The following is a 21,583-nucleotide window of genomic DNA, read 5'->3' on the forward strand; positions in this document are numbered from 1 at the left end:
AGCCAACCCTTAGCAGCTGGGTAAAATTTTACTGTTACTTTGTAGCTTGACACATAAACATTCAATAGGACTAGCACCTCTCCTGGGCCAAATTTCAGCTCTATCTGTATACCCTAAAAAAACGGTTCCACAATAGTTGGGAGCACATAGCACTATCAGAAAATCACAATCTTTACTTTTAAAATAATTTAAGGGGCACCTGGGTGGCTCAGTTGGTTAAATGACTGACTCTTCATCTTGGCTTAGGTCATGATCTCATGGTTTGTGAGATTGAGCCCTGCATTGGGGCTCTGAGTTGAGCACAAGGAATTTGCTTGGATTCTCTCTCTCTCGGTCTATCTGCCCCTCCCCAGCTGGTGCTTTCTCTCTCTCTCTCAAAAATAAATAAACTTTAAAAAAAATAATAATTTAAGAAACTGTTAGAAGGCTAAATAAAGGGAACACTACTTTACCAAAACCTTGAGTAGATCAATTAGCAAAGTCATCATAATCCTACAATCACACAACTAGTAATTTTAAAACAGGATTAGAACCTCTGGCTCTGCTATCTAGGTGTGTTGTGATTACCTTTAACTGCTTGACCTAACCCACACCCAATTTCTTCATCCATACAATGGTGCCATAATCTCTTCTTTTTTTTTTATTTAAAAAAAGGTGTTTTTTTTTGTTTTTTTTTTTTTAATGTTTATTTTTGAGAGAGAGTGAGACAGAACGTGAGCAGGGCAGGGGCAGAGAGAGAGGGAGACACAAAATCCAAAGCAGGCTCCAGGCTCTGAGCTTTCAGCAGAGCCTGACACGGGGCTCGAACCTATGAACTGTGAGATCATGACCTGAGCCAAAGTTGGACGCTCAACTGACTGAGCCACCCAGACACCCCTCTTCTTTCTTAGGGCTATTCTGACATTTAAAACACCTGATGTTAGGTGTGTCTAGCATAGTGCTTTACAGTTTCTAGGAGAATAAAGTTATTTTCAGATTTTAAGTATCTGCCATATATTAAGAACAGGATATTTGACACTGCCATACAAATAAAATGTATTTCAAGTGAAAGAAGGAAAAAAATACTACGTTCAGTTACAGTCAAATGTCATTATCATTTTTCTCTTTCCATTAGACCCAATGTAAAATCCGGACTAACGTAATAAATGACCCATGCATGTGGTTTCATTATCTAGCAATTAAACCGAGGACAAAACTAAATTTACCTAGAAAATTTTAAAAGTTAGAAACTGAGAGGTGTCTGGGTGGCTCAGACTCTTGATTTCGGCTTAAGTCATGATCTCACGGTTCGTGTGTTCAAGCCCCGCATGAGGCTCCACGCTGACAGTGCAGAGCCTGCTTGGGATTCTCTGTCTCCCTCTCTCTGTGCCCCTCCCCTGCTCGCTCTCTATCTCTCTCTCTCTCTCTCTCTAAATAAATACATAAACATTAAAAAAAAAAAAGTTAGAAATTGAAATACACAATGTAGAAACCATAATATCTCAAACACCTACAAATGTCAACATCCCCACCCCCTCAAAATGCTATTAGTTAAATGTACATGATATAAAAAGTCTCACAGTAGAATAATAAAAATTAAAAGAACAAATACTGATAGAGAAATTTACATTTTTTTCCAAATAAAGATTAAAGCCTTATCTATGTGCAAAGTACATGGGAAAGAACCAGAGTAAGACACCCTAGTGCTGCCACTCGATTATCACTTATTGACCTTCAACTGGTCACATGACCCTGCTCAATTTTGGTTTCTTTAGTGGTAAAGTTAAAACAATACCATAGCACTGTGCTTACCTACCACAATAGCAGAGAATGATTACTGAGGAGAAAAACAAGAGAGGTATGCCCATACAACTCAAGAAGTCCACTTTTCTATAATATAAAAGCTATATCTAACAAAAAACAAATTATCACTGCTAATTTCCAGGGAGAGGAACCTTGGTGACTAGAGACAGGAGCAAAAGGATTATTCTTAACTGTATACTCTTTTATATGACACTGGAATTTTGAGTTATATGAACTAGGTATATTCCAAAATGAATACAATTGGTTTTCAACTTTAAAAATTTAAAGGCTAAATCTAAACAAAATACCTGGAAAGTGGTAAACACCTACAATGATGGAAACAACTAACAGATTTAAAAAACAGACTTTTCATATATCACTTACTCATCTATCTGAAGGTCCATTGCAGTGCTAATCCAAGCTTTGGGAATATGGCCTGACAGGAAAAAATACAATGCTATAAACATAAAAAGTTAATAAATCTTAATCATACTTTGTAACATGAGGTTGATGAGATGACCAAGTAGACACTAAGACCTGGGTCAAAACGCTAGGTTGTTTGATTAGGAATGGGCAGGAAAAGAGAATAATTTCTAAATACAGGAAGTCCTTGCTTTGCACAGGTCTGATTATGCATATATTTCAGTCATATTTCAGTGGTGGTTTAGTTAAATCACACTAGTCCCCCAACAGCATAATTCAAATTTCAGTTGCCAATGGTATATTTACAGTGAGCAACTGAATATATTTCCAGCTTCTCAGTACACAAATCAGTATGTAGATAATGGAAACACATCACAATCTGTGACTTATCACATCCCTTCTTTCTAAGTCTGTTTGTGATTGGTCACTAACATCTGTTATTCAGTTCAGGCGCAGACAGCAAAGCATAACATTGTGTCGCCTCCTTGTTTCCTATGAAAAGCCCACATGACATTTTATAAAAATGAATAACTGAAAGAAACTGGCCAAAAAGACCCAAGTGCAACAAAGAAATGAAAAGTGCTAACATCTGAAATGAAATCTGAATGGAACATGTACAGAGTTCTAGAAGAAATAGTTGACCACGGAAATAGTCACACGGCTGCTATGTCAGCCCAAATGTACAATGGTGGGGAAACATCCAGGCTGAAGATAGTAGATTAATAAAAAAACAACAAGGTGTTAACATCAGAATGACAGTTGTAAGAGCTATGTAAAACAATGGGTTATATAAACAAAGGATGAAAGAAGTGGACAACAGCACAGCCCATACCGAGTAAAAACAATTCTATAAAATGATTCCAAAGAAAAAAGTAGGATCAGAAAGTTATGCAGATATCCCCTGCTTTTTGAAAGTTCATGTTATGCCACTTCGCTTTTATGAAAGGCCTACGCTAGCATTTGTTCTAACTGAAAGAAATCCGAATTTATGAAAAAGGCAGAAAAGTGAAAACAACATTCAGCATTTGTTCTGCACCAAGCCGAACAGCTGCTGTATAAAGGCAGCACACCCTGAGCAGCAAGAGCAGCCTCACCAGGCTCCTTCCTGCAGCTCAGCATCAAGCCTCCAAAGCTTTGAACTGTGGCTGTGAGCATCTGTGCTTTATCTCAATTTGTTTTGTGCATCCATTAGCAAGATGCGTCCTAAAGTATCAGAAAAGCCTAAGAGAAGTTATTTTGGGATACTCAAAAATCTTTCCATATCAGGGTGCCTGAATGGCTCAATCAGGTGAGCATCTGACTTCAGCTCAGGTCATGATCTCAGGGTTCCTGAGTTCGAGCCCTGAATCGGGCTCTGCGCTGACAGCTCAAAGCCTAGAGTCTGCTTTGGATTCTGGGTTTCCCCCCTCTGCCTCCTCCCCGGCTCACACTCTGACTCTGTCTTCTCAAAAATAAACATTTAAAAAAATTTTTTTAATCTTTCTATATAAATCAACAGTAATTGCTTCTTCACTTTGTGCCATTTCAGCTTACAAAGTTTCCCAGGAACACTCCACTTTCAGATAATGTGGGAAACCTGTAGTCTGAAAACAGTATTTTAGGATGCTGAATTTTGTTTATACTATTATATGTTGCTATTGAGATTAATGTTTTCCATTCATCTTGATTTGCCTCATTATATTAAATAAGCTATATTTCTGTGCTTAAAATTCATGTTAATAAATTCTATGTTTCCCTTAGCAGCAGGATATTCTAGTATATTAGTACCAAGTTACAAAAGGTTATAAAAAAAAGAGTATGTTATTTACAGAATGACAAAATGACATATATTTTCTTCTTTTTTTATCATGGTAAAAACCACACAACAAAATTAACCAGCTTAACCATGAAGTGTACAGACACTATATGCACCTTGTGCAACAGATCTCCTGAACTTTTTCACCTTGCAGACTGAAACTCTCTACCCACTTAGCAACAACTCTCCTTTTTCCTTCCCCCACACAGCCCCTGGCAACCACAATTATACTTTCTATTTCTAAGAGTGTGACTGCTTCAAGTAACACCTCATGTAAATGGAAGCATGCAGTATTTGTCTTTTGGCAACTGGCTTATTTCACTTAGTATGTTGTCCTCAAGTTTTACCCATGTTGTAACATGTAACAGGATTTCCTTCTCTTTTAAGGTTGAATAATATTCCATTGTTTGTACATACATTTTCTTTAACAATATTTTCCCTTAACTTAATAAATACTCTTTAACAATCTAAACATTGAATCAGGCTAGTCACATACCTACAATTGAGAAACAAACAAAACCAAAAATGACTTGGTTAATTGACATTTTCTGAGCTGTGAGCTAACACATACACTGTATCAAAAAGCAGAAATTCTTACCAAGAAAATAATACACAATGCAGAAATTTCTAATCAGGAACAGTGATTCCACACAACTATGCTTAACTAACAAGAGCAGAGATCTCCTGAAGCGCAAGAACTTGTATTGCTGAGAAAAAAAAGAAAAACAGAATCAAAGGACACTTCCAAGTAGAGGTTCTAGTTCATTCTAAAGCAAACACTAAAACAGTCCACATAATTAAAAAAAATAATAATCATTGCATAAAAAGATGAAGTTTATTCCAGAGGTAAAAAATCAACAATTTCTGATGTTAAAATATTTAATATTTACATATACAACATCTCATTGATAGGAGATCGGAAATGACAACATTAACAATATCTATAGTTATACTAAAGACTATGGAAATAGAGTGTGTACATACAAAAAACATGATAATCACAGCAGCAGCAGCTGACATTCTTTGGCCGCTTAGCATGTACCAGATACTACTCTAAGTACGCTATGAAGGAGGTTCCATTATTATCCTCATCTTACCAATGAGGAAGCCAAGGTGCGACTTAACCAATTTAACAGCTAGCAAAAGGAAAAGCTGAGATTTTAAACCAGGCAGGCTGGTTTCAGAGACTACAATCTTCTGCATACTGCCTCTACACTCAATGTTTTCAAATGCTGTCTACAAGAAAAATAGGCAGAAGACACGAGACTGAGTCGGGAGACCTGAGTTTCAGTACTCCTCTCTGTGTAGCACTGAGCAAGTCATGTCTCCTAATTATCTGTGAGATAAGAAGGCTGACCCAGCCAAACAGTGCATTAATGGGTATCTTCTATTCTAATCATCTAAGAGAGAAAAATCAATTAAGAAAAAAATATGAAATGCTTTTTTCCTGGAAAAAAAACAAACTACACTTCTTGTAAAATAAGGCTTGTTTGCTTCTTTCCTCTCCCCTCCCTGCCCCAAAAATGCCAATGGAAAAATATTTTTAAATTATTGGACAGAATCTAAAGGAAATTTAATGAAGCAAAGATGAATTTCCCAAATTCTGGTCTTCTTTTCTGCTTCTATTATGGCTGATCCTTCTTTAAGGAATTTCAGGAGCTAAAGAAGAGCAAATAATTATATTACTCAGGTGGAAATTACAGCTTCATACAATGTCTGTGAACTCCTACAGTATCTTTCAAAAAGCATCCCATATGAAGACTTGGTCACTAACCACACAGTTCCAAGTGTCCTGGTTTATTTGGATATATTCAAAGTCCAAGAGACAGAGCGGCACAATAAGAAAGGCTATGGTTCCTATACTGTTCCTACTGAAGCTCTCACCTCAACCACTACTCACAACTATCCAAAGAGGTTAGGCAAAGAGGTAGGCATATCAGTAAATATGCAGAGAATAACTAATAGAACCTCTTCGTGCTCCCCAATTCCCTAGTGGGTTTCTTCTGTGATGTGGCTATAAACTACCCTTCACTGAGTATTAACTATGTGCCAGGCTCTATAAATCTTTTCTTACTTATACTTTCAGTCTTGTTGGCCTAGAGCTTGCCAAGCCCTGTCCTGATGTTCATCCACTTCTTTGTCTCCTACTCCATGCTGATGTTCTGTTTTTCCCCATCAGTCTATCATTAAGAACTCAATAAGGACAATGGAACTGGTTGTAGTTCTATAGGCTAGTTTAGAGAAAAACTAATAGGCTAATGGTAAATTGCTTAGAATTAGATTTTTAAAAAGAGCTAATTTTTCATACTGTTACATGAAAACAGTAGTTACTGAATAATATGTACCATATAAAACTTTATGGAAGCTCCATCCTACAAAATATATATGGAAGCTCCATCCTACATATATATAATATATATGTAACTATACAGTAAAGGGTTTAGCAGAACATACACTAAACTGGTCACAGTGATCTCTGAGGCAAAGATTGAGATTGGCAGCAAAATGACTAAAGGAAACTTTTGTTTTATCTACGGTATTGGAATATTTTATAATAAAAATAGTGTTACCACTCTACTCTTAGGACGTAAGCTGACAGGCAGCACCAAAAATAATGATGATGGTGATGCTAATAATAATGCCGTTATGCTTATAAAAAAAAAAATTTAAGGTCTAACATTCTCTGGTCAGCTTGGCCAGTTAAAGAAAAAAAGTAAACAGCTATTACCATCATCTCATTTTATGGAGGTTCAGAAGAACAAATGGGCCTGATCTCACTTTAAGCTTGCAAGTTCCTATCAATATTCCTTTCCTTAGCAACTGAAGTGCATAAGGAAAGGTCATACGATGTGCACCATGCTCTTAGGGCTAATCAAAGAAGGCTAAGCTATTGTATGTTCCTTCCCCGTCAATCTTCTCAAGAGGCAAATCTATCTAGCCAGGCAAAGACATTACAAACTTGGTGGATGAGAAACTATGATCCTGGTTACAAAGATCCATCATTTCAACTACTCTTGCCAAAAACCTGTACCTCCCTTACTCCACTGCATCCACCCATAAAACCCCTGTTCCAACCATCCCGGGGCTGGAGAATAACACCCACCTGGGCAGACCAAACAACACTGTTTCTGTACACTCATGGTTATGAGAGATGCCCCCAAAATAGATTTTGGCCAAATACAGAATGGCCCAATGTTAAAACAGTCAACATTCTGCCAAAGTTGAATCTGAAGCCAAAGCTGAATATTACCGTTAGAAAAGAAACTTCAGGGTGCCTGGGTAGCTCAGTCGGTTGAGCATCTGACCTCAGCCCAGGTCATAAACTTGTGGTTCACAAGTTTGAGCCCCGCATTGGGCTCCCTGGAGCCTGCTTCGGATTCTGTGTCTCCCTGTCTCTCTGCTCCTCCCCTGCTCACGCCCTGTCTCTCTCAAAAATAAATAAAAACACTAAAAAAAAACAAAAAAAAAAACCAAAAAAAAAACCTTAAAAAAAAAAGAAAGAAAAGAAACTTCATGGGCATAAAAATAAATCTAAATTTTTATCAAAGGACGGGGAGCCTGGATGGCTCAGTCAGTTAAGCGTCTGACTTTGGCTTAGGTCATGATCTCACAGTTCTGGAGTTCGAGCCCTGCATCGGGCTCTGTGCTGACAGCTCGGAGCCTGGAGCCTGCTTCAGATTCTGTGTCTCCCTCTCTCTGACCCTCCCCTGCTCACACTCTGTCTCTATTTCTAATAAAATAAAATTTTATCAAAAGAAATTACAAAAACTTTAGTAGTAAAATTTTACAAATGTGACATTACTGGGGCACCTGGGTGGCTCAGTCAGGTAAGCGTCCAACTTCGGCTCAGGTCACGACCTCACGGCTCATGAGTTCGAGCCCCACGTCCAACTCTGTGCTGACAGCTCAGAGCCTGCTTAGGATTCTCTCTCTCTCTCTCTCTCTCTCTCTCTCTCTCTTTCTCTGCCCCGCCCCCACTTACACTCTGTCTCTCTCAAAAATAAACATTTAGAAAAAAAAGAAACAAAAAAACAAATGTGGCCTTCCACAGTGGGAACCCTCTACTGGCAGGCACCGTCAGTTACCGGACCGTTCCTACTTGTACTCTTTTGCCATCAACTGAGGTTCATGGAGGAGAAAGTGATTTCGGGGTATCTCGTTTTTCTCTAACACTTTTATTCTTTATATTCTTAATTACATTTGGATCAAATATGATTTAGCATGGATATTTCTGTACAGAATTTGGGGTTTTTTCCTCCTAAAATTTTAAGGTGGCAAAGCTGACACTCTGCTTTTAATTCATCTTCTCAAGATGTGAAGAATTTCTAACCAGGACTCTTCCTTCATACACTCACAGACTGCAGGGAGGTAAGGGCCAGCTCCTGTTCTTTTTTTTTTTTTTTTCATGTTTATGTATTTTTGAGAGACAGAAGCAGAGCATGAGCAGGGGAGGGGCAGACAGAGAGGGAGAAAGAATCCCAAGCAGGCTCTGCACTGTCAGTGCAAAGCCCAATGTGGGGCTTGAACCCACAAACTGTGAGGTCATGACCGGAGCCGAAACCGAGTCAGACGCTTAACTGACTAAGCCACCCAGGTGCCCTTGCCAGCTTTTTCTGTGAGCGCTATCTCCTTGCAATAGGTCTATTTTTAACAGATCGTTCTCACGGAAGCAACAGGCATATGGGACCTTCAGTGAAGTCAGGAGAACCCTAATCTACATTCTCACACTCTCACGATACATCATTTGTTTGCACATCCCTCCCTCCCCACCAGACTGGGTCTCAGTGGGAAAGGGATGGTTCTAATAGTTTTGCTCCAAAGCCCAGTCCTTAGCCTGCCACAGCACAGGAATGAAGCGAGTAAGAGCACAGTCAGGAAGAGTGGGAACAGTCTGGAGACAGCCTTCATGCCACAGGAGAAATCTCAACCGATCTTTCTCTCTCCTGCCAAAGGAGGTGGTTCTGAGTTCCACCAAAGACTCCTACCAGATTAGATTTTTAAAACCCTAACTGAAAGATAGTTTAAACTATTCAGTCAAACCAGTCAAACTGTTTGATTTATTTATATACACCATGCCTCATTCTGGAAAAGATCTGAGACAGTAACTGGCATTCTGTACTTACGTGAACATCCTCAAGCCCATGAGTTCTCAGGTGCAAAAGGAAGCTGGCAGCTGCACAGAAGTACACTGCATGAATGTCATCCTCCTCCTCCCCCAGCCCTGCTAGGTCACAGCAACTGCCACTACCTAGCAGCAGGGGAAAGAGTGGGGCAAAGCAGTATCCGCAGAGTGGCAGTGTGAAGGGCAGCTACAGCTCTCAAACATATGCTAAAGTCTCATGAAAACAAATCACTCTCCTCCAAATGGCATTTTGATGATCTTAGTCCTAAGTTTTGTTGATGAAATCTTGAATCAATCAGATGAGGCCAGTTATATACACATATACAAAGGCAATTTTAACTCTGCTAAATTCTGACATAACGTAATGCTCAAATGATATCTTACCTGTATGATAGGAAATGGAAGATAGTTCATGTTGTTAATAAAATACAGGAGACTGTAGCTATAGCCCATAAATGCACCAGCCAGGAGAAAAAACAGGTGATACTCATTTAGGCAGGTTTGTGCAGCAGGGCTATTTAAACTGGAGAGAAAAAGGTTATTAATTCAACAGTCAAGGACACAAACCACTGTTTTAGAAAGCTCAAACTTTGACATAATCACTTAAGACATGCCCCAAATGCTAACTAAATGGTTCATTTTGGTTAAGTGTGGGCAAAAGATTAATAAAACCCTTTCCCGGATGCATGAGAATTTGACCTCTCTAAAGGTTAACTCCTTAGCTCTTCCTGTGGAAGAACATGCCCTGTGATAGCATGCAACACTGCTTACAAGCAGGTACGCTGCATTTGGACTGAGAGGAGCTAGAACTGAAGGGTGTGTGCCTGCTAGAGAGGTCATGCCTTTGGCAATGACCTCTCTAAATGCCTCTAAAGGGGCAATCCCTCAAGAGGACCCTTCTCACTAAAGAAAATTTATCACATTAGGGGAAAAAAAAAAGCCCTATGTAATAGTAACCGGGGGGGGGGGGGGAGGGCAAAAGGAAATCAAGTATTAAGTAGTACTCGTGAACCCTAGATTTTAAAGGCGGTAAAAAATAGGGAACTTAAGACTACCGTAATCTTTTTTTATTTTTAAGCTCAGAATAGCAACCTGAAATTTTTATCAGGGCCATGTGTTCAAGAAATGTATCAGTTTCAAAGTGATAAAACGACTACTGAAGAAGGTGGTTGTAATTATTTTAAAGTTTTTTCTTCATTCTCCCCACACAATCCTTCCTTAAACTCCAACCTAAATGCCACCTCCTCCAAGAAGCCAATGATCTTCCCTGCTTTCTGAACTGCCACAGGTTTAATGTGTACACATTACTTTCTTATTCCCTCCCACTTCACATAAATTCCTATTTCTCTTCTATCACATCCATTTGTGTCCATGTCTTAATTCCCTTACTGTTCTTAACTTTCAAAGACCTTACAGTGTATGTGTGAATCACTCTCACAAATCCAACAGCACCTAGCATAGCACCTTGCACAGAAAACGGTTTTAAAAAAACTACGGAAATTCAACAAGCACAAATATCAAAAACATCTGATGTTATGTATAAAAGCACCTTCCGTGTAAGTCTAGAACAAACAAAGAATGCCCACAAACTATTAACCTATACAGGTCACCTTTGGATTAGTAACTAAACAAGTTCCATAGAGAAAACATATTTCATATTACCTCTCAGTACCAGTGCAGGAAACCACAAGAAAACCGTATCGACCCTTGGTTATCACTGCAGCACACCAAGCCACCATCATCCCCATTGCAGCATGAACAAATGAGTGCATGAGCTGCTGAGGGTGAATGATCTTCCCAATCAGTGCCAGTCTGGAGCAGGGAATGGAAGGCACAACTGCAAATAAAGCACGTTACTGTGGCTTTATAATCTGTAGCATATGAGGTCAGGGGACACGAACCATATCGTTCCCTCTCGTCCTTGCACAGATATTCCAAAGGCACAAGGAAACCCAGAATCAATGCGAAGTAAAGAAAAACTCTACATTAAGAATTCTAAGTTAGGGGCGCCTGGGTGGCGCAGTCGGTTAAGCGTCCGACTTCAGCCAGGTCACGATCTCGCGGCCCGTGAGTTCGAGCCCCGCGTCAGGCTCTGGGCTGATGGCTCAGAGCCTGGAGCCTGTTTCCGATTCTGTGTCTCCCTCTCTCTCTGCCCCTCCCCCGTTCATACTCTGTCTCTCTCTGTCCCAAAAATAAATAAACGTTGAAAAAAAAAAAATTTTAAAAAAAGAATTCTAAGTTAAAATAATTAAAATAGTTTAATTAAAATAGTTCAAATACTGTCTACCCTGCCAACCTTGTAGGTGCCATAAAAGAACAAATAATGATCATTTTTGAAAGATAGTGCTTGCCCTCTGACAAGTTACCTTTACTTCAGCATTTGAACTTGTCAATATATAGCCCAATTGTAAAAAGTAACCCACAAACTAGGTAAATGATGACAACACTGAATACTAAAATAAATTCTTGTACAGGAATTTCTAATACTTGTGATAATCAAAAACAGTTTTCAGGGGGCGCCTGGGTGGCGCAGTCGGTTAAGCGTCCGACTTCAGCCAGGTCACGATCTCGCGGTCTGTGAGTTCGAGCCCCGCGTCAGGCTCTGGGCTGATGGCTCAGAGCCTGGAGCCTGTTTCCGATTCTGTGTCTCCCTCTCTCTCTGCCCCTCCCCTGTTCATGCTCTGTCTCTCTCTGTCCCAAAAATAAATAAATGTTGAAAAAAAAAATTAAAAAAAAAAAAAACAAAACAGTTTTCAGGAAGTGTGCTAGGGCAGGTGAGTGTGGGTAGGAGGGATATTGACTTTGACTTTTGAAAACAGCTAGCAGAGGGTTTCCTGACCTACCCATACACACATTCTTTTCTTTTTTTAATGTTTATTTATTATTTTTGATAGAGTGAGCTGGAGAGAGGCAGAGAGAGGGAGGGACAAAGGATCCAAAGCAGGTTCCATGTTGACAGCAGAGAGCCTGACAAGGGCTCAAACTCACGAACTGTGAGATCATGACCTGAGCCAAAGTCAGATGCTCAACTGACTGAGCCACCCAGGCGCCCCTATACATTCTTCTTTTAACAGACTCCAAGTAAAGAGAGAGTAGAGAGATGAAAAATTCCTGTGAAAGGAGAGGGCTTAGGTGTTTTACATTTGGTAAAAGAGATTGCTATCCCCTCTCCCTGCCCCCCAGAAATGCCCATGAGACCCACTTGCGTGCAATTGACTTATAATGCTCTGAACATACCAAAGCTTCTGTCTCTAAGCCTTTTTTTTAAGAGAGCACACGAGTGAGGGAGAGGGGCCTAGGGAGATGGAGATAGAGGGAGCAAGCAAGAATCTTAAGCAGGCTCCACACTCACCATGGAGCCCATCACAGGGCTCGATCCCATGATGCTGGGATCATGACCTGAGTTGAAACCAAGAGTCAGGAGCTCAACCAAGCCACCCAGGTGCCCCTAAGCCTTTCTATGTGCTGTATCTTTTCCCTGGAACATCATTTTCCTTCTCCCAATTAACACAACTCATCCTTCAAGGCTTGGTTTAAGCATCATCTCCTCCACGAAGCTTCCCATGCTGGGTAAATGTGTTCCTATATATTCCCATACTATCCAGTGTATTGTAATTGAATATGTTTGATTAACTGAGATCCTCTGGGGACAAGTGGGACCATAATACTTATCTCTTATCCCCATACAATGTATGGCACATAGAATGCTTTTGAAGGAATGATTCAAAGTGACTAATCAGGCTTTAAGAATGACAAGCTGGACAGCCCTAGTGTGGCATTTACATCAAGATGACCTGAGAATGTGGGACTGTGTAAAAGAGCACAATGCTATAAGCTAGGGAGAGTTGTGTATGGCTTGAACAGAAAAAGAGATCCATCAGCTAGGCATGAGGGATTAAGAAAGCAAGGGAAAAGGGTATATATTATAGCATCCAGAGTAGGACTTGAAATTTTATCCCATCTCTAAGAAGCAACTACTGAAGAGCTAAGAGAGGGATGATGGTATAGTCAAAAAAAAAGAAGTGTCAGAAAAAGCTTCTTACAGTACCATAAGGACAGATGCAGGAATCAGAAAAGGCATAAAGAGTAAAAAGAGAAACCGAAAAAAATACAAAGCTCTGGAATCTAGCAGGTGATTTTCCCAAGGCAAAACATACAATTGTTGTTGTTTTTTTAACTATAGAATTATAGACTTTTATATTTAAAAAGGACCTTAGAAATCATCTGGTCCTGATCTCCTACCCTATAAAGGAGTTATTTTTATAATACATCTGCTGAGTCACAGCTTTAACAGCAGCTGTAAACTATTAAAAGGTCTAAATTTTGTTATTGTGGTAAAATATACAGAAGTTGACCATTTTAACCATTTTTTCCCATTTTAACCATTTTTAAGCATGTAGCTCTGCAGCATAAGTTCACTCACACTGTTGTATACCCACCACCACCATCCACCTCAAGACTTTCCCATCCTGCCCAACTGAAACTCTGTGTCCGTCAAAGAACAGCTTCTCATTCCCTCTTCCCCCAGCCCCTGCAACCATTATTCTTTCTGTTTGTATGAATTTGATGACTCTAGGAATCTACTATATAAGTGAAATCAAATAATATTTGTCTTAAGAGCTCTAAATATTTTAAATAGGCTTCACACCCAACATGGGGCTTGAACTCATGACCCTGAGATCTAGACCTGAGCTGAGATCCGGAGTCAGATGCTTAACTGACTGAGCCACCCACGTGTCCCAAACCTCTAAATATTTTTAAACACAGAGAAACTGGCATTCAAATAAATTTTTAGTTAAAACATTCAAAGCAGATGATTCTGTATAGATACCTTAAACTGACTCAAACTGACTCAAAACAAGCCTGTTATATACACCTACATACAAAATGCACTGAGTATGCCCTTAATAATATAAAGTCACATATTTTTAAGACAATTAACATTTGAAAACTCACCTGCATAGAACTCCACGTTAAAAATACTTATTATTACTACTACCACTGACAGCAGCAGGAGGTAAAAAATTACATAGGAGCTATATAGATCATTGAAAGAATCTAAAACACAAGAGAGATGAATTAGTAAATTCATTCAGTCATGTAGTCACGATCAATACACTGCAATAGAAAAGGGGTTTGAACCACAGCTGCAAGTTTCATTGTAAAAGTTATCTTTTCTTTAAGAATTTACTCATACCCTGCTGACAGGTCCTACAGAACATCAACTCAAGAACTACAGTGTGAGTTACTTATACCAAGCTCTGGGTCCTTTAAAATTATACTAGAATTTCCTTTAGATGATCCAGATGTTAACATCAGACAAAATACTACCATATGCAAATGTATTTCATCGTGTGAAAGAGAGAAGTACCACATTTAGTAATATACCAACAAGGTTTCTTTTTAAAATGTATAAATAGCATTTTTCATATCTCTTCTTAATAAATGCAATTAGCTCCTACAGCAAAAAATGTAACATTTCCGGAAACAGCATAATCCATAAATCATCTAAGTGAGCTGAATTAAAAAAATTTAAAAATCACGATATTCCTGTAAAATACTAACATTCACATTTTAGAGTAGTCCGAACAAGCAAATATTCCATTTCAAAAATATGGCCAAGTTTAAAATATGTATGTGTATATAAAACACCTAAAAACATAAATAAGAGAAATAACAAGTAAATATATTTGGTGTATAGGCTGAGACTTAATAATAAAACCTATAATTTTTAGGAGTATAATTTATTGACCAAGACTAATAAAGAATATTTGTTAAGTATTCACAATTAAAGCCAAACATTATACTGACCTAAAAGAATGAAAGAAAGGATTCATGTGACTAGAAATAAGAAAGGGAAGAGCACAGTTTCTCTGAAAAGACTTTGTGAGCAAAAGTTGAAAGAGATGAGAAACATTTGATGAGAAAAATGGCACAAATAAAATCCCATTTGGAGGGAAGGTGTTACTAGGATTAAAAAAACCCTTGCCCGTGAAATGGCAAAAAGTTTTTCTTAAGTGCCAATTCAGAACAACTGGTAATGGTTCTCGATTTCAGTGCTCAATACTCGGAGGTTGGGACCAGACAGCCAAGATCAATGAGCGATACAGACTCAGGCAAGGTGGTTACAGAAATACCTGCCATCCCTGTGCTGGCTTAAGGCTTAATTTTATCTGCCTTGTAGAACCCCTGCAAGAAGGGACTGAGGTGTCTCAACAAAAAACTTAACACGACTATAATTCTTTAGCAGCAATGTCTCCAAAGACCACAAGGTAAAGCTTCTGACTCCCTGAAAATCGGCATTTTCTTCTGAAAGTTAAATCAACAACACACTTTCCACTTCCCAAAGCAAAAGAAATTTGTTGTTCTTGTTGGGGAGAGGGAAATAAAAAGAATTAAGATTATTTGTGCTTCTTAGCCTTAGGCAAGAAGCTTTAAACTTTAAAGAGTTCAAAATCTATCCTGGCAACATTTCTCTTTTTAATTCTAGTGTAGCATAGTGGAAAAACGCAGGCTTTGAAGTCAGAGCTCAATGTTCAAATTCTGGTTCAGTTACTCGCTAACTGTGTGTCTCTGCACAGACTTATACAACCAAGTCTCAGCTTCTTCATTTATAAAGTAGGGATAATACCTCTTTATTATATAGGGCTGCAGGAAGGATAACAGCTAATATACTTAAGGTGCTTAGTACAGTGTGTGGCACACAGTAGATGGCAATAATTGGTCGTATTATTAACATAATCATATTGTAATAAATGTAGTGACTTTTTTGTCTCCACGGAGAAACATTTAGTCTGCTCCAATCTTTTCCTCCTCATCACTCTTTGCATTTAACTCTATGTTTCTTAGCCTTTAACTCTTTCCCCCTTTTCTCTCTTCTCATCTTTTTCTTATTAATCACAATATAGAAATGAAGGAGTCTCAATTTTAGACAGGCTTTTTTAAAGAGATAGATGTCATATTTTCTATTCCAAATTTTTAAATAGATAAAAGGAACAGTTCTGGTCCTTAAAAAGACAATGTCAAAAAAAAAAAAAAGCAGCAGTAAAAAAGACAAACAAAAATTAAGGTACGTTTTCATTTATGTGATCTTCTAATTATCTTTTTGCTTATGTGATAATACAGTCTGACAGGTTTCCTAATATTATATAGTGAAAAGGTGATTCATAAAGGGAGTGCCTTAAGATTACCTCAAGGTGAATGTTTTGCCATATCAATATAGGCAGTGATGAAAAACAAATTATTTGATAACACAATTTTTATGCTGAGAAGTAGTAGGTCCTGTAAATTTGATTTCCCCAAACTGAGTACCACTTACCAGACAGCCACTGAATAGGATGAAATAAATCAATGCTGCTGAAGATTATAAATACTGTGGTACAGATGGGTAGAAGCAGCACTGACCAGACAATACTCGCAACTATCCTCCAGCCCAAAACCTATAATTAAACAAAATCCCTCAATCACGAAGTCAAACTATTTCAGTTATTCCAGTTATGCAAATCCTATCTTTTCATACAGGACGTTAAGCACTAATATTTACACCCACATCATAACGGTTACTCCTATGAATAACACTGCATACGACTACCAGAATCTTGTAATTATCATTGAACTGATTCTTGTATTAGTCCAGAGTCCAATGCCACATTAAATATCACACTTTGGGGAAGGGCAGGAATTGTCTTATCTAGTTTTACAACTGTATTTTACAGCAACTTGTACTTGTCTCTCTAGGTTTAACTGATAGATATGTTAGTATCTAAAAGATGTATACACTGTATGGGAATCATCTGCATATCGTAATTGCGTTTCCATTATTAGCTACAGCAATTATCAGGCAGTTACTGCATTGTATTCATGTGTGATCACCAGAGCCTGCCACTTAAGAGACACAAGATAGAATGCCGAATAAGTCAATAGAAGAAGAGATACTGAGGGGTCTGAAGAAAGAAAATGACAATCGGATTTACATTTTGGAAGGTAAAAACACTCTCGTGTTTGTAAAGTGGCTATAATGAAGATGGATCAGAAAGGACAAGACCCACAAGAGACAATTAGGAGGCAGTCTACCACAATTGCCCACAGCCAAAGTTTACAGCTTGTGCCTGAAGGAAGGCAGTGGCAATGGGAACGTTTTGAAAAGAACTGCAGCCATGTTTTCTGTCTACTGAACACCAGTCATGGATAACATAGGTGATAAAGAACAAGTAAAACTTAAGGACTCAAAGCGTTTAGCTTGGAATACAGCCTCTGCTAAGACCACACCACAGTCTTTCCAATTCTGCACATTCCTTCCCGCTTCTTAACCCTAGTAATCAATAAGCTATTTATTTTGCACCTACCAGGTAGACCACACCTGCATGAAACTCTTGCCCATTCCCTGCCCCAATTCCCACGCAGGTCATCCCTCTCATTCCAACCAGCTTCCTCTTGGGACTCCTCTCCCACCCCATAACAAGTCACTCAGGACGTCCCGCTCGCACACACTAACCAGCTTTCCTCAGCCCGCTCCGCCCACCCTATAACCAGATTCCACTCGGGATGCCCCCAGCACATTCCCGTAATCGGTTCCTCGGGTCGCCCCCTCCCCACGCGCTCCCCACGCTACGCTGGAGCCGCCCTCCACCCACCCGCTCACCGCGCACGCGCGTTTAGCACCCGCCCGCCAGGCCCGACTGCAGCGGCGGGCCGAGCGCGCGCCACAGCGCGCGCAGCACTCACGCGCCACAAAATGTCCCGCGACCCGCCGGCGGAGGGCCGACTCGCAGCCGTGGCCATGGTGATGGCGGCCCCGACTCTGAGGGGTGCAGGAGACAGTGTGCCCGCCCGCCACAGCAGTTCAAAGGGAGAAAGGCCCCACGAGGACCCTGTTGGGGCTGCCTCAAACGCTGCCTGAGTGAAGCCCGGCCCGGGCCCCAACCAATCCCTTCGAGGCTTCTTCTGGACAGGCGCAACGCGCCAGAACTGCCCCACGGACACGTTCCCCAAAGGGAGCTGGGACTTCAGGACCCGCCCTCTGGCGTCCAAAAGGTCTCCCCGAAGCAGGGACCAGCGGGGCGCCAGAGACTGGGGGCGGCGCTGCATGCTGGGAACTGTAGTCTCGATCGCAGTCTAGGAGCAAGGGGAGCGTTGCATTCTGGGACTCAGTTCCAAAGTGCGGCATGCCGGGAGTGGAAGTCTTCCCAGAAGTACCTTGTGGCATGCTGGGAATCGTAGTCTTTTATAAAGCCGATAATAGGAACAGTGACAATTGGTCGGAATTTTACAGTTAGATCTGGCAAAATGATCGGCCCTTATTTCTCCCAGTTTTCTTTATCGACTGCCTGAAAGTGAAATCAAAGGATGGTGTGGCCTTCTCCACAGAGGTACTTACTAATTTTACTGATGGAAAAAATTTTCTTTCCATAAAGGTGAATTTGGTTTTCTAAGATCTAGTTCCTAGTTCCAGCTCTGCCACTTGCTAAGTGGAATGTCTTGACCCTCTCTTAGCCTCCATTTCTTCACCTATAAAATAAAGATAAAAATAAAAGCATCCAGTGATGTTGCCAAGATATGATAAAATCCTATACAAATATTAATTTCCTGCCAGTAAGGAAAAAGATTTTTACCAACCCAAGTCCCACTTCATGAAATCTTCTCTGATTGCAGCAGCCCTCAGTGGGATCCCTGGAGGCATACTGCTAACACCTTTTAATACCCAATTACATACCACGGTCAATGTTCAGTACTCTAGTAACAGAGATTCAGTGATTTACTGACTGGAGAAAGTCCCAGTCTAGTGAGAGAAATTGAGATCACACATAGTGCTTTGTAATGTTTGCTAGTAATGGTTTCCTGAGTTGCTTTAAGATTATATTCACTTCCAAAAACATGTTAATATCAATCATGTCTGAAGCACTGAAGAACAAACTGGGAATACAAAGGTAGATCAGGTATCTGACAACCTTCTATCTGGTGGTACAGAAAGATTATAAAGAATCAGTCTAGGGGCGCCTGGGTGGCGCAGTCGGTTAAGCGTCCGACTTCAGCCAGGTCACGATCTTGCGGTCCGTGAGTTCGAGCCCCGCGTCGGGCTCTGGGCTGATGGCTCAGAGCCTGGAGCCTGTTTCCGATTCTGTGTCTCCCTCTCTCTCTGCCCCTCCCCCGTTCATGCTCTGTCTCTCTCTGTCCCAAAAATAAATAAAAACGTTGAGAAAAAAAATTTTTTTAAAGAATCAGTCTAAATGAGTGTCCTTAAACACATCCCAGGAGGTACGCCTGGGTGGCTCTGTTGGTTAAGTGTCCTACTTCGGCTCAGGTCATGATCTCACGGTTTGGTTCATGAGTTCGAGCCCCACGTCGGGCTGCCTGGAGCCTGCTTAGGATTCTGTCTCCCTCTCTCTCTGCCCCTCCCTACTCACACACTCTCTCTCTCACTCTCAAAAATAAACAAACATTAAAAAAAAATTAAACACTCCAGGTTACTTGCGATCAGATTACCTTGTTTAGTTCCTTTAGTATCTTGTTCAGACTACTGGTTGTCTACCCTATCTCTTCTTCCCTTACTTCTTAGAAGTAGAATCCCCAATTTTTAGCTAGGCATGTGGCTACATTTCCTAGTCTCCCTTGCCGCTAGGTGGAGCCAGGTGACTGATGAGTTCAGGTCAATAAAAATGTATTCAAACTGTTACCTGGTAGCTTCCCAGAAACTCCCCTTGAAGGAGAGGTATCCAAGGTCTTTGCCCCTTCTTAAACCCTTCCTCCATCCAGCTGCATGGAATATGGATAAAAGGAGACTTGATTATTTGGAGCAACTAAACTAATCCTTAGGCTACCTGCCCTTACCTCCTGACTTCATTTATACAAGAGACAATTATTTATTGTTTACACCACATTTATTTTTAGAGCACTTACCACAATGTGAAATCATCATGTGTAACTACTTATTTATTGTCTGAGTTCCTCACTAGCATATAAGCTTCACATGGGCAGGGGCTTTGTCTATCCTGTTTATCACTGTTTTGAAATGCCATAACATTCGACAGTAGTCAATAAATGTTTGTTAAATGAACAGAAGAATGAATGGAAGTAACTACATCAGAAAGCGTCTGTTCAGGACAACAAACTTTGTTATCCAAATCAAAGAGGGACTGAATGCAGAGAATTGATAACAAAAGTATTAGAAGGGCTGAACAACATAGGGGAGAAAGAATAGGGTTGCAGTAGCAAAAGGGAGGAGGGAGTCCTTATCCAAACATTATGAAGGTGCTACTCCTGTATTAGAGCCATAAGCACGCACGCACGCATGCACGCGCGCGCACGCACACACACACACGCACACACGAAGGGAGAGCCAGTATTGCTGTTAGAACTACCCCATGGCTGTTGAGCAGGAACTTGCACTATTTCCTTAACTTACTTTAGCTTATTTTGAAATACTAAGTTAGCCTTTTCATGTGATTTTGTGGGTGTGTCTTCTGGAATGTTTTCAGATCATTAGGGATATCATTCTGCTCTGTATTTTCATTTTTCTAATAATAACTTCCCGATGAGATATGACTGCGGTCCTTTCTGTTGCTCATTTTTCTATGAAATTAGTTCTCCTGCACACTTAGGAAGGATGGGTGACTTAGGTTGGCTTCGCTAAATTCAAGATTCTACAGATTCTTTTTCTGTTTTCACAAAGCGTTCAAACACATGGCTTCACACTTTCTGAGACCTCCTGGCTGTGTGCCCTTCCCCCACTCTCCTCTGACTTCCCTTTTCTGTGCCCCAAATATCTCTGGCCTACTCTATCTGTATCCCATTCCTTACAGTTTCTGCTCTGATGTCCTGGAAAGAGCCTTCGGCTGGTTTTGAGAGTCCACAGGACCTGGACTGCTCCAGCTTCTTCAGACCTTACTTCAGACCCCCTGCGCTCATCAGCTGCAAACTGGGTTGCACAAAACTGCCCTCGAATCCAGCTGCTGTTCTCCCACTGGCCTACTGTCCTCTCTAGGGAGTACCTCTTGGCTATTTTGAGGTTCTCTCATTTTTAGATTTCTCAGAAGCTGAGCTGCTTCCCTTTGCTTCTTTCCACAAAAGTGCTAATACCATGTGAGTCTTTGAGTCTTTGCTAGTGGTTTCCACCAGCTTGATTTTTGGGGTTTGATATCTTGTCACCCAGGTTTGTTGTAGATGTTGTCCATAGGTTTTGGTTTTGCTATCCCAGATGTTCTGTTTTTAATGGAGGAATTTGGGGAGATTCAAAAATGCCACTGCCATCTCAGAATTCTTTTCTCTTAAATCTTCATATGATGCCAACCAGTGAAATCAAACTGACAATGGAAAAACCACCATCCATCAACTTTTCTAAAAGTTCCAAGACATAATAGCTATCTGTCTAAAACTCATTCTGGTTTCATTCAGGGTGGCAGTGTGTCCAGCTAAAGAGCATTTCCCAGCCTCCCTTGCAGCTAGGGATGACCATGTGATACAGT

At 40.3% G+C, this 21,583-nt stretch overlaps 1 protein-coding gene across 2 annotated transcripts in view; it reads right to left on the minus strand.

The window, feature by feature from the left end:
* Positions 1–18,484, minus strand: part of NDC1 (NDC1 transmembrane nucleoporin) — a 47,880-nt gene extending 29,396 nt beyond the window's left edge. Inside the window, exons 1-7 of one of the 2 annotated variants that reach the window (XR_006296588.1) lie at positions 17,847–18,484; positions 16,441–16,561; positions 14,079–14,180; positions 10,785–10,959; positions 9,507–9,645; positions 4,599–4,707; positions 2,167–2,218 (exon numbers count right to left, since the gene is read on the minus strand). Coding sequence is in view for 1 of the 2 variants with exons in the window: in XM_043575036.1 (XP_043430971.1) it covers positions 2,167–2,218; positions 4,599–4,707; positions 9,507–9,645; positions 10,785–10,959; positions 14,079–14,180; positions 16,441–16,561; positions 17,847–18,209 (1,061 nt within the window). In the remaining variant the exon portion in view is untranslated. The remainder of the gene's footprint in view (positions 1–2,166; positions 2,219–4,598; positions 4,708–9,506; positions 9,646–10,784; positions 10,960–14,078; positions 14,181–16,440; positions 16,562–17,846) is intronic. The other variant, XM_043575036.1, reaches the window with a different exon arrangement.
* Positions 18,485–21,583: the final 3,099 nt, after the last annotated feature.

The sequence above is a fragment of the Prionailurus bengalensis genome, chromosome C1 (assembly GCF_016509475.1).
Source record: "Prionailurus bengalensis isolate Pbe53 chromosome C1, Fcat_Pben_1.1_paternal_pri, whole genome shotgun sequence".
Classification (NCBI taxonomy): domain Eukaryota; kingdom Metazoa; phylum Chordata; class Mammalia; order Carnivora; family Felidae; genus Prionailurus; species Prionailurus bengalensis.